This window comes from Cervus elaphus, chromosome 21 (assembly GCF_910594005.1).
Source record: "Cervus elaphus chromosome 21, mCerEla1.1, whole genome shotgun sequence".
Lineage (NCBI taxonomy): Eukaryota > Metazoa > Chordata > Mammalia > Artiodactyla > Cervidae > Cervus > Cervus elaphus.
The window spans coordinates 56654500-56670289 of record NC_057835.1 but is presented as its reverse complement, the minus strand read 5'-3'; the positions used below and the strand labels follow the sequence as shown (position 1 = coordinate 56670289).

Below are 15790 nucleotides of genomic sequence, written 5' to 3'. Positions count from 1 at the left end.
CCATCTACTCTCTGACACAGACAAACAGGGCTTCATAGGGGCCAACTGTGTGTGACCCACTCTACTGGGAGTACAGCATTGTTCCTGCAAGTGTTCTGTCCTTTAAAAATAGCTCCGCACACACCCAGCTCTTCACGTCAAAGCTAGACACACCCAGAAAAAGCAGAGGGTCCCTTCCAACCCAGGAGGGTTCCCTGAACTCCTGAAAGAGTCAAATCACTCAGGATTATCAAATGACTTTTCTGAGAGCCTGATTTAAGAAATCCGACAAAAATTAAATGAAGTCATTTTTCTTCTTTTCTATAGCGTGGGTTCACATTTCACTTTATGGAAAAAGAAAGCGTTCTAAACCACAGCATGCAAGGAATGCGCATTCACCTCTCATGCAGTCGGCGCTCAGACTCCTTGAGCTTGGTCTTCAGGTGTCTCACCGTAACCTCTTTTTGCTGCAGAGGAGTCAAGTACTGCTCTGGATTTGGGGGTTTGACACCATGATTTTCACCACAGGACATGTACCTTCCAGACCGCCTGAAACAATCCAAGTAAATGAAATATTACTTTTTCTATAAAAAAGAAAAGTCAAGGCACAGCTTAAACAGCTTGAGAAGAAATGGCAGCTGTGTGCTGGGATCTTAAAGCCGAACAGTGAGTGGCCTCACTTTGATCCCTGGGTTCGGAAGATCCCCTGGAGAAGGGATAGGCTACCCACTCCAGTCTTCTTGGGCTTCCCTGCTGGTTCAGAATCTGATTCTGGATTCTTGTAAAGAATCCGCCTGCAATGCGGGAGAGAACTGGGTTCAATCCCTGAGTTGGGAAGATCCCCTGGAGAAGGGAACAGCTACCCACTCCAGTATTCTTGCCTGGAAAATTCCGTGGACAGAGGAGCCTGGCAGGCTACAGTCCATGGGGTCGCAGAGTCAGACATGACTGAGTGACCTTCACTTCTCTTCCCTTCACTTCAGAAGGGGGACAGTCATCCACCTGCCACTCTTAGGACTGCGCATAACTGGGAAGATTGGGGGCGGGGCTTTGTCAAAGGGGTGGGGCCAGGAGTGGGAGATTTTCTGTGGCTTAGGGACGATCTCCTGTAAAATAATGCACAATTGTCCAGAGACCCGCCTGTCAGTTCAGAGTAAGAGGCTGTTATGTTAAAGGACAATGAGTGGGGGCAGGAAGGGAGCGAGATGACCTTGGTTCCACACAATGTGCCACTTGCCTAAAGATCTTGATTGTTGTTGGTTGAATTCAGATTGTTCTGATATCAGTCCCCGATGTGAGTGTGCTGATTTGGTGGAAAGTTTCCTTCTTTAGAAGGGAAAAGGGCTGGTCTACTCGCACCAGATAGGGTTTGTAAGAGAGGCGTCCGGTGCTCTGTGAAGCTTCCTTCACTGGAACCTGGCCCCTGTCAGGCCTGGCTGAGAGCGGGACATCCCTCCTGCTCTAAGAGAGCTGACTGTGAGACCTGGACGCCCCGGAGGAGGAGGAAGATGGAAGAAGGAGGGCTGGCAGCTTCTTCCCCAATTCAGGACCCGCGCCAAGCCCCTGCATCCGCCCTGCTGGCCCTGAGCCTGCGCTCCATTCAAGATGGCCCGTGCCCAGCATCCAGTTCCCAACTGGCCTGCTAGGGCCCATCTGGATGTGCAGTTCCTTTTTTCTGCAACCTCGTGCCTTCCAGGGACTAATTCATTCCTTGCCTGACCTTCAGATCTCATTTCAGTTTCGCTTTTTCAGAGAGGCCTCCTTTGACCCCACCAAATGGATCCCGTGTCCACCTTTTTTTAAGACTTTTTTTTTTTTAATGCAGACTGTTTTAAAAGTCACTATTGAATTCATTACAGTATTGCTTCTGTTTTTATGTTTTGGCTGCAAGGCATGTGGGATCCTAGCTCCCTGACCGGGGACTGACCCCACACTCCCCTGCACTGGAAGGCAAAGTCTTTAACCACTGGGCCACCAGGGAATTCCCAGTTCTCAGCTTTTACATAGAATGACAGGTATTTGCAGAATAATCCTAATGCATTTCTGTCAGTAGATGGCTACTGTTTTTCTTCTCCTCTGGGCATCAGCACAGGGACCTCTGTTGTTTATGGCTCTACTCCCAGTGCTTCACACAGCACTGGACACAGCGTGGAACTCAATAAACATCTGGTGTTTGAATGAACCGGCAAACACACGAATGACCCTTCCCCATTCGGAGGGAAATGCGTAGGACCGTCCTACTGCTGCTGGGCCATTTCTCCTGCCTAGCCAGTAATTCCTGGGACTGCTGAACCTTATTAGAAACTGGGGCTCCCGTCCTTGCAGCAGCCCTTGAAGGACTGTTACTGAGTGAGGGAAAGGAAAGAGGTGTGTCATATCGCAGAACAAGGCAGGGGATTGAGAGCTGGACGCATGCACGCTCAGTCTCTCAGTCGTGTCCGACTCTTTGCGGCCCCACGGACTGTAGCCCACCAGGCTCCTCTGTCCTGGTGGATTCGCCAGGCAAGAGTACTGGAGTGGGTTGCCATGCCCTCCTCCAGGGGATCTTCCAGACTCAGGAATCGAACCTGACTCTCCTACTTGGCAGGCAGAATTCTTTACCACTGAACCACCAGGGAAGCCATCGCAAGTTTTATATATATATGGTTTTTTTTTTTTTTTTCTTAAAGAGAAGCTTACAAGTAGGACAAACTAAGAACCATGGGCCGGGAGACAGACGGCACTCACCTCATGACAGGACTACAGTCACTTCCTTTGTAGGAGCCGGAGTTGCTGCTGCTGGGGGAAGAAGGCGCATAACTGGGGTGGATGTTCACGGGACTCAGCTGGTTCCTGCAAAGCATGGCCAGAAGGTCCTTCTCCCGCGGGGAGGGTGGGCTGTTGCCAGACTTGTAGGACGAAGCTCCATTGCTCCGCCCGTGGGGACCTCGACTGGGAGAGAAGCATGAAGCTTGTTAGAATCCCTGGGGCCGGGGATACCCAAGTGCGAACGTTCTATTCCTTCTTAAAGCTAGTCACCACCGAGGAAATCCAACCTATAATAGGGTTGAAAGGGGTCAACCCTATAATGATTAGAGCAACTTGGCTTTATGAGCGCCTTCTTCCCACCTGCCTGAGATATTTTCTCCCCTGTGTTGTCAGCACAGGGCTCCCTCCCTCTGCTGTTCTTTCAAATAGTTTCTGACCATAAAGCTTGTTTTGGATTAAACCCAGCTGCCTGCTAAGAACACAAACCATGTAAAAGGTTGCTTTGGTTTAGTTTCGTTCCAGAGGCTGTTTTAAAGATGTGGCGTCTATTTCAGTATACCTGTTTCTACTTTAAAATATTTGGGTTTTGTTCATGTTGGGTCAGAAAACTGGGGTGGATCATTTGGAGGATCAGGGAGAAGGAGTTTGCCCACAAGGAAGAAGGAAAAACCAGGACAGATAAATATAACCCACATAAATGTATCATCTATAATTTTAACCACCTATATGTTTTCTTTTTCTTTCTACTCCCAATGACTTGTGGTTCTTTTAGTTGCTGAGTTGCGTCCAACTCTTCTGGATGCTGTGGACTGAAGCCCACCAGGCTCCTCTGTCCATAGGATTTCCCAGCAAGAATACTAGAATGGGTTGCCATTTCCTCCTCCAGGGGATCTTCCCAACCCAGGGATGGCACCCACATCTGCATTGGCATTGGCAGGTGGGTTCTTTACCACTGAGCCACCTGGGAAGCCCCCAATGACTTAGCATGAAAACCTTTATCATTGAACTGCTGAAATATTACCCCTTTTGTTTCCCTGCCTCTTGTCTTGCCCTCTCAGCAAGGAGGCTGTCCCTCTGGTGAAAGCAGCTTTTCCAATGCGCAACTTGAGTGTTACTGGCCTCCTCAAAGCCATTCAGCTTCCAGAAAAACATCCAGACTCCTTAATACAGCTCACAAGGTCTGATCCCATCCCCACACCACCGCATTCAACCCATCCTCTCTCTGCCCCTCTTCCCCCCTTCCCCTGCATTCCAGACAATTTAATTTCCTCATGGTCCATGCTCTCCATCATCCTTTCAATTTTGAACTTATTTTCTCTATCTAGAAGTTCTTCTGCTCCCTACTCTGAGCCTCTGGATACCTCCTACTTCAAGATGGATGGGAACCTTCTCCAAGCAGCCTTCTCTGGACTCTTCCTCCTCTAGGCTGGTATAGTTGCCATCCCCTGGTGCTTCCCACCCCGCTGTGCAGACTTCACCATGGAACTTATCACAGTGCATCACCATGGTGGGCTTGTCTGTCCTCCCCACCAGACTAGGGCGTCCTGAGGGCAGAAATATAGCTTGTGCTCTTACATCCGCACTACCTCCCAGCACAGGTAGGTTCTCCCTAAATGACTGCTAAGTGAATAATAAACTGGGCTGAAATCCTGGCACTGCCACTTACTAGGAACTTAGCAAGTAAGCCACTTACTATTGGGGAGATGTGATAACTTTCACAGAGGTGATGTGGAAATAAAGAATGCATGTTGAATACACTGGATAAGCTGTTAAGGGCAATTCAACTGCAAGGTACTATTTTTGGATAATCTTGTTTGAACTTTCCTGTTAATCTAGTTCCATAGATTTGACACTCCCTAGTGTTAGGAATGGGGCTTCTCAGGTGGCACCGTGGTAAAGAATCTGCCTGTCAATGCAGGAGATGCAAGAGATGTGGGTCTGATCCCTGGGTCGGGAAGATCCCCTGAAGAAGGAAATGGCAACACACTCCAGTATTCATGCCTGGAGAATTCCATGGACAGAGGAGCCTAGTGGGCTACAGTCCATGGGGTTGCGAAGAGTTGGACACGACTGAGTACACATACATACAAAACAGTGTAAGGAACGGGCTTTCTTGGTGGCTCAGTGGTAAAGAATCTGCCTGCCAATGCAGGAAACGTGAGTTTGATCCCTGGGTTGGGAAGATCCCTTGGAGAAGGAAATGGCAACCCACTCCAGTATTCTTGCCTGGGAAATCCCATAGACAGAGGGGCCTGGCGGACTAGAGTCCGTGGGGTCGCAAAGAGTCGGACACAGTGACTAAACAACAACAACAACGCGATGTAAGGAAGCATCTTAAGAATGCAGAAATTACTTAAATAGGATAGTACATCTATGTCAGGAATATATCTTGATGACATTACAAGGAAGTAAAAGGGAAAACGATACTCTTCATAGAGCAGGGCTGCTTTTTGACAGTCTCTCTTTGCAATTTTGATTGCAAGTGTATCCAACAGACACATCTCACTAAGAAACACGAATGAATGTCAGTATAAGTGTGTGCACTTGGGGTCTACTTGGCTCCAAAATTGCAATTACTTAAAATCTAATACAATTTGAACTAGCACTCAACCCAGTAAATCACATATAAATGAAACATCATGAAATTCTAAAGTTAAAAAGTTCTTTCCTTTTGAAATCATCCAAATGGACTCTGCCTCCTTTTTTTTTGTGAAAGGGGACACTTTATATGGAACAGATGGGCTGATGGCTTTGTGACAAACCAACTTCAGCAACTCTGTGGTAGGGGCGGGGCAGGAAAGAACATGTTCTCTGGCTTGGGAGGTGCTTCTCTATGCTTTACTTCTAAGTCTGGCACCAACTGGCCTGACTATTTTTTCATGTGGCTATGAGAAATGTGGAGGGTTAACCATTACAAGTTAGGAGAAAAAGTAAAGCGGTACCCCTCATGTTGATCCAGGGAATTCTTCACCAAGAACCTTCTGCAACCCAAGCTCTGTTGCAAGGGTTTTATGAACATTGTTTCACTTAACTTTGACCATCACAGCAACAAGATTTATGACAGTAAGGCTAGTCAGATGATCACTTTCTTTTTTATATGACGTGAAGTATGGGAAGTACTCAAGTTATGAGAAATAAATGAAGCTCAGCAGGGGGGAAAGGGCTTTCCAGGTGATGCTAGTGGTAAAGAACCCGCCTGCTAACACAAGAGATGAAAGAGACTCATTTTCTATCCCTAGGTTGGGAAGATCCCCTGGGGGAGGGCATAGCAACCCACTTCAGTATTCTTGCCTGGAGAATCCCATGGACAGAAGAGCCTGGCGGGCTACACTCCAAGGGGTCACAAAGAGTTGGACTCGGCTGAAGCAACTTAGCACACATGCAAGCAGGGGAAAAAAGAAAAAAACTGGTCCAAGAACTCACAACTCAACTGGGATTTAAATCCAGGTCTCTTAACTCTACAGATATGTCTCCAGCTTTCCACAAATGGAATATATTGTTTTAGGTTTGTAAACAGGTATACTAGCTACTGGCTAGGTATGTGGTTATTAACCTGAAGAATTCACCACCAACTTCTTTAGTTTGGTGCTTGCACTAAGATGTATGATTAATGACATACAAATTAAATAAGGTGAGGATTTTGTAAGAACTCATCTGCTATACAAAATAAAGCAAAAACTCTTCAAGCTATCAAACACTACTCAAGTACAATCGAGTCTTGAAATATATTTCAGGAAATGAGTTACTAGACTGTTTGTAAGAGCTAACATTTAAAAAAGAAACTGCATGCCTTAAATGATCAATTCTGTCCCTTACATTTAGTTTAGTTCAAATGCTAACTTATGTGGGTACAAACTCATCATGGATGATGATAAAAAAAAAAACAAAAAACATTTCAATGGAGAAACAGGATTCCATGCCTGTCAAGGCCATGCACAGGCAAATTTGATGCCGCCTTCCTAGCCCTCCCCAAGTCCCTTGGTTTGGTGGACAAGATGAATGCAGTCCACAGAGAGAGAGAATTCTGCTACCCCATGCCCCTTCCTGCAAACCTGAACCAGTAACTGGAAATGAGAGAAACGGGGAGGTGAAGACGGGATCCTCATAAAGTGCCCAGGGAAATTTCCCTTCCCCAGCCCTTGCCCTTTCCTTCAGGTACCATCCTCACCCTGGCCCTCACCATCTTCATCATCATTGTTACAGGCTGAACAGTGTCCCCCTCCAATTCACAGGTGGAAGCTCTGACTCCCAGCACCTAAGAATGTGACTGTATTTGGAAATAGGGCTTTAAAAAGGGTATTTCTGTTAAAACAATGTGCTAGGGTGGGCCTCAATCCAATTTGACTAGTGTGCTTATAGGAAGAGGGAATTTGGACACAGACACAGAGAAAAGACTATGTGAGGAAAGAAGGACGAGATGGGCGTCTACAAGTCAAGGAGACGGGCCGCCGCAAGAAGCCAGTCCTGCCAACACCTTGATCTTGGATTTCCAGCCTCCAAGATAGTGGAAAGTGGATCTCTGCTGTTTAGAGCTCCTCAGTCTGTGTTTTTTTTGTTATAACAGCCTGAGCAAACTGATATGATAATCACCATCGCCGCCACCACCACTACCATCGGCCACAGCAGCACCAGCATCTTGCCCGTTCATTAGTATTATTTTTATCACTACTGACTAAAAATAACCATCTAATGACTCTCTTCCTGAGTTCTGGGCACTGTGTTAAGAGGCTTCCCAGGTGGTGCTGGTAGTAAAGAAACTGCCGGCCAATACAGGAGACGTAAGAGACATAGATTCAATCCCTGTGTCAAGAAGATCCCTTAGAGAAGGGCATGGCATCCCACTCCAGTATTCTTTTCTGAAGAATCCCCATGGACAGAGGAGCCTGGTGGGCTAGTCCATAGGGTAGCAAAGATCTCTCAGTTCATTTAAATCAGGAAGGTAAATGCCATTATCACCCCATTTTCCAGAACAGGAAACTGAAGCTGGGAGTTCTGGGTCTTTCTTGTACCTAATAAATGATAGATGCTCAAGTCAAACCCAGGCCCATCTGACTCCAAATCCTGAGCTTTTTTTTTTTCTTTTCACTTCTAGGTGCCTCTAGTCAGATTAGAGTTTTGGTTTAAGAAGGAGAAATTCTCAGAAAGACCAGCGAGGTGGCTTCTAAGAGGAGGTCGTTTGTAAATCTTCCAAGTTTTGTTTGTGAAGTGTGAAAGTGTTAGTCCTCCAGTGTGCGGCGACCCTATAGACTGCAGCCTGCCAGACTCCTCTGTGGGTTGCCGTTTCCTTTGTTTGTGAAATCACCTGTCAAAAATATTCTCTTCAGGACTTCCCTGGTGGTTGAGTGGCTGAGATGCCTCGATTCTAATGCAGGGATGTGCTGCGTGCTAAGTCACTTCTGTTGTAGCTGAATTTTTGCCACCCCATGGACTGTGGCCCACCAGGCTCCTCTGTCCGTGGGATTCTCCAGACAAGAATACTGGAGTGGGTTGACGTTCCCTCCTTCAGGGGATCTGCCCAAACCAGGGATCAAACCCACATCTCTTGTGTCTCCTACATTGGCAGGCAGGCTCTTTACCACTTCAATTCCTAGTCAGGGAACTAGATCCCGCATGCTGCAACTTAAGATCCAGTACATGGCAATGAAGATCCTGTGTGCCACAACTAAGACCCAGCACAGCCCATAAATTATAAAAAAAAATTCTCTCCAGCTCCACCTGTTCTTCATTTCCCCCACCTCTTCACCAAATGTTCCCGCTAGCCTTCCTCCCAGGATCTAATTCTCCACAGAGAAAATTCATTTATTACAGGAGGCGTGAATCAATTAAAAGGAGTGTGTGTGTGTGTGTGTGTGTGTATGTGTGTGCAGGCACTAAGTTGCTTTAGTCATGCCCAACTCTTTGCGACCCAATGGATTATGGCCCACCAGGCTCCTCTGTCCATGGGATTCTCCAGGCAAGAATACTGGAGTGGGTTGCCATGCCCTCCTCCAGGGGATCCTGACCCAGTGATGGCACCTGCTTCTCTTAAACTCCTGCATTGGCAGGCAGGTTCTTGACCACTACCGCTACCTGTGAAGTCCAAAAGGATCATAAGCTCTTTAAAAGTTTAGCGTGGATACCGGGAAAGATTGAAGGTGGGAGGAGAAGGGGACGACAGAGGATGAGATGGTTGGATGGCATCACCGACTCAATGGACATGAGTTTGAGTAAGCTCCAGAAGTTGGTGATGGACAGGGAGGCCTGGCATGCTGCAGTCCATGGGGTCGCAAAGAGTGGGACACGACTGAGCAACTGAACTGAACTGAACTGAACCAGCCCATGCAGAGGAGTTGTCCTCAACACGTGGTCCTCTAGAACACACAGATTACGTGAAACACCTGCACCATTCCATCCCAGAAATCTACTGATGGTGCTCTGTCTGTGCCTGGGTCAGATTTTTAAAAAGTGAGCATAATGGACAGAACATTTGCCTATTTCAATTTCCTGTCTATTAAGCATATATTTGATTTGCACATAATTATATTAAGCTATTTTATGTTTAAAACATCAATTTTTCATCACTGAGGGAATTCATGGGTTCCAGACTAGAATATTTTCTCTAAGTCAGTCAGTATACCTGACATACCTTGGAATTTAACGACAGACTCAAATCCCTTTGAAATGCTTATTAAAATTGGTTTGCTCTTCAGGCCATTTCTTTTTTCTTTTGCTTCTCTGTTCTTTGATGCCTTGCACCATGGGTATGTGCTAATTCCTTGAATGGGTGAGGTAAATGGCTTATTCTCAGAGCAAGCCACATCTGATCTGTACAGAGAATGTTTATATTCTCATCCTGTGATCCCAGAGGCACTTTATTTCCAAATTACATGGTATTTGGAGATAGAACAACTGTTCTTCACTGCAGACTTCCCTATTTAGTTACAAGTTTGTCTGGCTTCAGCTTTGTTTTTAACAATAAAACTGCACTGTGGGCCTCAGATCCCTTTATAATACATCTTCTGCTCACCCAAGAGAAGTGGGAAACATTTGCTTGCTCAGTCCTGGAAATGCAAGCAGTTAGAAACTAAACAGCTTTTCTCCAGAAAAGGGACCTTAAGAATCATGTGGTCCAACCTCCTTCTTACACATTTGGACATTGTGGCCCAGGACAGTCAAGGGACCAATCACCCCCAGGGTCATGTGACTCACTCCATCACTTTGTTCAGGTCCCTGCCCAGAGCTCACCTCATCACAGAGTCTCCCAGAACCAGCCTGTTCAGAATATACCACACACTGTGGGTCTCTGTATCCTTTTTCTGCATGTTTTTTAAAAAATATTTATATTATTTACATGCATAATCTTTCTCTCTTAGAACAAATATAGTTCTCCTAAGTTTTGTTTACTGCCATATCTCTAGAAACTGCCTCAAAATAGATGCTCAATAAATTCTAATTGAATAAATGAAGCTACAGATGGCAGCAGAGAATCCTGGGGCTGACAACCTGTCCCACCAAATGTGAAAGGTGGCCCCCTTTTTCCTCATGGTCCTTCTCTCCCCCAATCCAAACAGCACCGATGGCAAGCTGATGTTTACTGTGCTTCAAACACAGTAAACACACTTCACTCAATTAACTAATTTAACCCTAACTATAAACCCTCAGGGCTTCCCAGGTGGCTGAGCAGTAAAGAACCTGCCTGCCAAAGCAGGAGATGTGGGTTCAATACCTAGGATCGGAAGATCCCCTGGAGAAGGAAATGGCAACCCACTCCAGTATTCTTGCCTGGGAAATCTCATGGACAGAGGAGCCTGGCAGGCTCCAGTCCATGGGGTCACAGAAGAATCAGACACGACTCAGCAACTAAACAACAACAAATAAACCCTCCAATGTGGGTATGACTGTTACCCTACTTTCCAGATGAGGACACTCAGGCATAGAGAAGCTGAACAACGTGCTGGGGGGCCACGAGGCCTGGGGTTGGTGGTGCTGGCATTCCAAGAGCCCACACAGGTCACTATTTTGTTAGACTTCTTCTTTTGGGGGGTAGGGGGCATCGCGACCTATGAACTTTATTACCTTCTTCACCCCTTCCCCAGGTGAATACTGGGGGTGGCCCAGAGGGCCAAAAAGGAAGCTCAACTAGAGGCAAGAAAGGGTGAAGTCAGAGGCTTTGCGGCCAAGAGGACAGATTCAAGAAGGGGTAGGCTGGGTGGGAAGTGGGAGACAGCCAGCCTGATCCCCAGGTCAGCACAGGGTCGGGGCCGGAGGAGCAGGACTCCCCGAGCAGGGGACAGGATGAGGGGGCGCCCCGCATGGGCGCACGCGGGGCCAACCACGTGACCACGGCAGGTAAGGCTGGGCAAAGTACGAACCGTGAATCACTGAAAAACGCCACCAACCCCAAACCCATTCACTGAAGAATCATGAAATGGAAATGGACAGCAGTAAAGCCAGGTGTCCAGGAAAACAGGTTAAGGACAGGTAAGCCACCCGTGCATCGCGTCTTAACGAGGACAGAGCGGGAGCTGGGGGCGGGCCTACTTGCGTGAGAAAGAGGACCGCTTGCTCCCGGCGGCAGACATGGGGACCTCAGGAGCCGAGATGCTGCCGGTGCTGCTCGAGGAGCTAAAATCGGCTTCACTACCTGAAAAAACAAAGGCGGGGGAGAAGCATGAAGGGCAGGAAGCTCGCAAACCGAGAGCCCGCTGGCCGATGCCCTGCCCTCTGAGGTCCCCGGCTCCCGCGTTTGCACACGGACGCAGCATGTGGCGGGGTTCCAGCGCTCCTAGGCTCCCAGCATTTTCCTCAAAGCCGGCGAGAGGAGGCGCAGGCATGAAGACGGCGCCGCCTAAACACAGCCCGGAAGCACCGGGAGGCCGGTTTCACAGATGCTGGGCTTCCCGCGGACGAGCTGCGGTCACCCGGTCGGGAGACAGCGCCCGCCGCTCCCTCCCGGTTCCCCGGGCGCGCCCGGAACATGAACGCCCCGACCCCAACGTTTCGGCAGCATGAAAAGCATGCTTGTCAGCCCCAGAGCGGTTTTTCCAGGAGAGTTTTTCTTTCGACTTTGCAATCGGCTAGCCATACTCGAATTTGGCACGTTAGGGTCTGGAGATAATCAACCGGCTCGAAATAGGAGGAAAGCCAGCGCTCCAGATAACAGCTCCAAGCCCCGCTATCTGATCCTCCACTTCTCTGACCGCAGCTGCAGCTTTTCTATGAAGAACACAACCTTAACAGAAGAGCAGGAACTTAACATTTCCAGAGAGCTGTGAAAATAGTTCACAGTGACCAGTGATGGAACCTGTGAATGATAATTGAAATTTGAAACCGCAGTTTTTGGGGGTGGGTGCAAGGGTTGTTTATTAGTTTACAAAGATCACTACGTTTTAAGTACAGACTAGGGTTCAGTGTATAATTGAAAACATGCTGTGTGGTGGAATAATTAACATAAATTCATTTTTAACAAAACAAAGTTTTGAAATAGTAATAATAAAAACATTTCATGGATTGCCTGGAAGTTCGGGGGCGTGGAAGAGGTAACAGGACAACAGGAAGAAAAAAAAGAGGACTTTTTTTTTTTTTTAAGATGAAATTCCAAATGCTTTTGGAAAAATCAATAGAGGTACACAATTTTATTTGATCTTGTTTCTCAACTCCTATGCCACAATTTGTGACTCTTCTGGCCTAGAACTCAGAACCAGATCACATTTCTGATTGAGGAAAATATGAATAATCTAAATCCCTTGAGTGTCTGATAGGCAGTGACTAGTAATCATTTATTTTTAATTTAATTTTATTTTTTTAGGCTGCGTTGTGTGCATGTAGGAGCTTAGTTCCCCAACCAGGGGTCAAACCCATGCCCCCTGCTTTGGATGCACAGAACTCTAACCACCGAAGTCCTGATGATTGTGACTCTTTATTGAGAACCTACTAGGTTCCAGGCCCTTGTTCAGGATTCTTTCTATTCCTTGACCTATTAATCTTGACATCTTTGTAAGGCAGATATTAATCTTGTCTTCTACTGTTGAGGAAACAAAAGCTGATTTATTTGCCTAAGGCTTGTGGGTGATGAATTCTGTCCCGGACCAAATCCCCATGCTACCCCTGTGATAACATGTCCCAAGAAGACCGTAAAAGAAGCGGGAGCTGGGGAGGTTCCTGAATAAACTACCATCTTCCCGACAGCCAAGATGAGCCACGAGGACAAGAGGCAGTCAGAGCAGCCCACTGGTGAACAGATGCTCTTACTGACGGCATGTTTTGGTTTTGCTGAAGGGGGAGGCAAGTAACAGCAAGGCAAAGAGAAAGATCCCTTGTCTGATTTCTAGGACCTCTTGGGAAGGTCAGCCTCTTCTGGAAGAGAGATCAGGAAGGACCTCTTAGGGCAGATGACAGCTGTGAATCCCAGCTCCCAGCAGAATTCTGGGAGGATTAAGGTAGCAATTTATCAGAACCTGGGCTGGCTATTCCTTCTGGATTTCAGAGACTTTGTCTAATGATGTAATGAACTCCCAGAAGCTCCTTGAACTTAATTAGTTGCCTCTGAGCAATGCGTTGGCTAAACTATAGTATTTCACAGTTTCAAGGACTCATGATTGGTAATGCTACCCAGGAACACAGTAGTCCTGACAGTCTACTCCAACTTTGTCTGCTAGCAAATTACCAGGTTGGTTATAAAATGATAAAGGTGGATGATTTTCAAAAAATAGGTCCTGTGGTTGCAGCCATCAGGGGTAAGATATTATTTTCTGATGTAAAATTATTACTCTGAGACACCCAATTTTCATTCTTTAAAAGGTATGCAAAGACCCATCAATATAATTTAACTGCTTGCATAAGAATGGAAATTCTAGAACAGAAACAGACGTTTGCTGAAAATCCATTGTTATTTAACGATGCCTCTGACCTGAAATTTGTGTTTGTGTGTGTGTGCTAAGTTGCTTCAGTCTTGTCTGGCTCTTTGTAACCCTGACCCCATGGACTGTAGTCTATCAGACTCTTCTGTCCATGGGATTCTCTGGGCAATAAAACTAGAGTGGGTTGTCATGCCCTCCTCCAGGGCATCTTCTTGCCCCAGGATCGAACCCGCATCTCTTATGTCTCCTGCACTGGCAGGTGGGTTCTTTACCACTGGCACCACCAGGGAAGCCCCTCTGCAGTAATTATGTACCCTGAACTGAAGGGACCACCTTGTTCTAAATTTATTGCTACTGGTACTCAATATATTGACTTGTTAGTGTTTGCAAGGCCTTAGGGCACTTTGATCCTGTGTTTTTCTAACTTATCTTGTGCACATCAGAAAGATACTGAGAAGGCCCATTCAGGGTACAACTGTATTCAGGACTATCTGAGTAATATTATAGTGAGGAATGTAAATGCTACTTACCTATTTCTGTTGATGACTTTTAAAAATATCAACTATTTACAGTTTGCTTATTGTTATGTAAAATCAATGCACTCTTTTTAAAAAAGGTATATACAGAAAAATCAATTTTACTATGGCATCTGAATATATTCTCCCCGTTCACTAAACAGGATAACTAAGAGGACAGCTGGAGACCTGAAAACCTCTTATGTATCTATTAGCTGCAACAAAGATACCAAGAAGGAGAGGCACTCTTTATGTATTCCCTTTAAACAGTGTATACAACTAGGTGATTGCAGGGGGTACTGTATGTAGTTCAATGCTCCTGTGGGTTACATAGAATCATACAAAGAGAGTTCCTAACCTAAAAACAAAAGCCCTGAGTCAGGCAGCCCAGGTTCAAATCCCACCTCTACTGCTTATGAGCTGGAAGACGTAGTAGGCACATTACTTCACCTCACTCTGCCTCGATTTCTTAATCTGTAAATGGAGATTGATAATCATAGCACCCGCCTCATGGGGTTATTGTAAGCAATGAGTATCTACCTCCTGTCTCAGAAAAACACCTGATCTGTTGTAAGCGCCCAATAAATGTTAGCTGTTATTATTACTCTGCAGGACTTAAAAAGACAACTTTTATTATACTATGCATTTCTTTTGTGGAAGATTTAGAAAACGGCAATGATCCAGAGGGGAAAATATAGTCTGTAATTCCATCACCAAAAACTAACCTTTTGGTATATGACTATTCAGCATTCATACTTAATACATTATTATGTAACCTAATTGTTTTTCTTTTAATATATGAATAACTTTACAACATGGCACATTTTGTTTTATTGAATCAATGAATATGTAGGCCACGTCCATTTTTCTATCATTAATAGCAAACATTATGTACCAGAAACCATCCTGAGCATCTTTTACATGTTAAGTCACTTATTTTTCATGACAGGACAGACTCTATGTGGTAGGGACAGCTATCAGTCCATTTTAGAGATAAGGGAGAGAAACTGAGTGACACATAGCAGGTGACACAATAAGAATAAGATCCAAGAGGGAAACCAAGCTGTCTAACCCCAGAGCGCCTGCTCTTGAACCCACGTGGGCTTAATGGGTACCCTTGAGCATACAGATTTACATTCTTGTTTGATTATTTCCTTAGAATAAATTCCTAAAAGTAGAACATTTAAACCAAAGTGTATACTCATTTTGAGACTTTTAATATATATTCCATAGGAATCTTTTGGATGGCATGAGGCTAAAACAGGTTTGAGGGACAAGGAAGTATTTGCCTCCATCTGCTGGTATGTAGACACCTATTGGTAAATCTCTGATGTCACAGGGACTGCTTCAGCAAAGCACAGGGAAAAATATTTGGCCACTGAAGAGCTGTGCTTGAAAAGCTGAAGGGAATTTTAAAATGTGTATATCCAAGTCAATATCCTCATCAATACTGTCTTCGATCAGGTACTGGGGTAGGTGGAGCAGGACCCCAGGACTGAAAGGGAGGATGCACTTGATGGCCTTTGAGATACCCTGCAATGCTGATGTCCGGTGATCACACACCCTGGGCAGCAGACAGCACCTCCCGGCCATAAAGGAGCTGCGCTTGCCGGCCTGCAGAAGCTCTGTGGGTTTTTGTTCAGTGGTGCTGCTGGATCCTCTTGAGAGGCCTTACTTTTATTCATAACCTTAGGGTAATGAGCATTCTGT

General features: G+C 46.0%; 1 protein-coding gene across 13 annotated transcripts in view; it reads right to left on the bottom strand.

Annotated features, from left to right (window-relative positions):
- The window catches only part of SYBU (syntabulin), a 122801-nt gene that overhangs the window by 3512 nt on the left and 103499 nt on the right, over positions 1-15790 (bottom strand). For 12 of the 13 annotated variants that reach the window (XM_043879955.1, XM_043879946.1, XM_043879951.1 and 9 more), the window contains 3 exons: positions 11248-11350; positions 2707-2910; positions 379-528 (listed from right to left, as the gene is read on the bottom strand). In XM_043879955.1, the coding sequence (XP_043735890.1) occupies positions 379-528; positions 2707-2910; positions 11248-11350 (457 nt within the window). Of the gene's footprint in view, positions 1-378; positions 529-2706; positions 2911-11247; positions 11351-11793; positions 12007-15790 lie in introns of those variants that run through there. The other variant, XM_043879958.1, reaches the window with a different exon arrangement.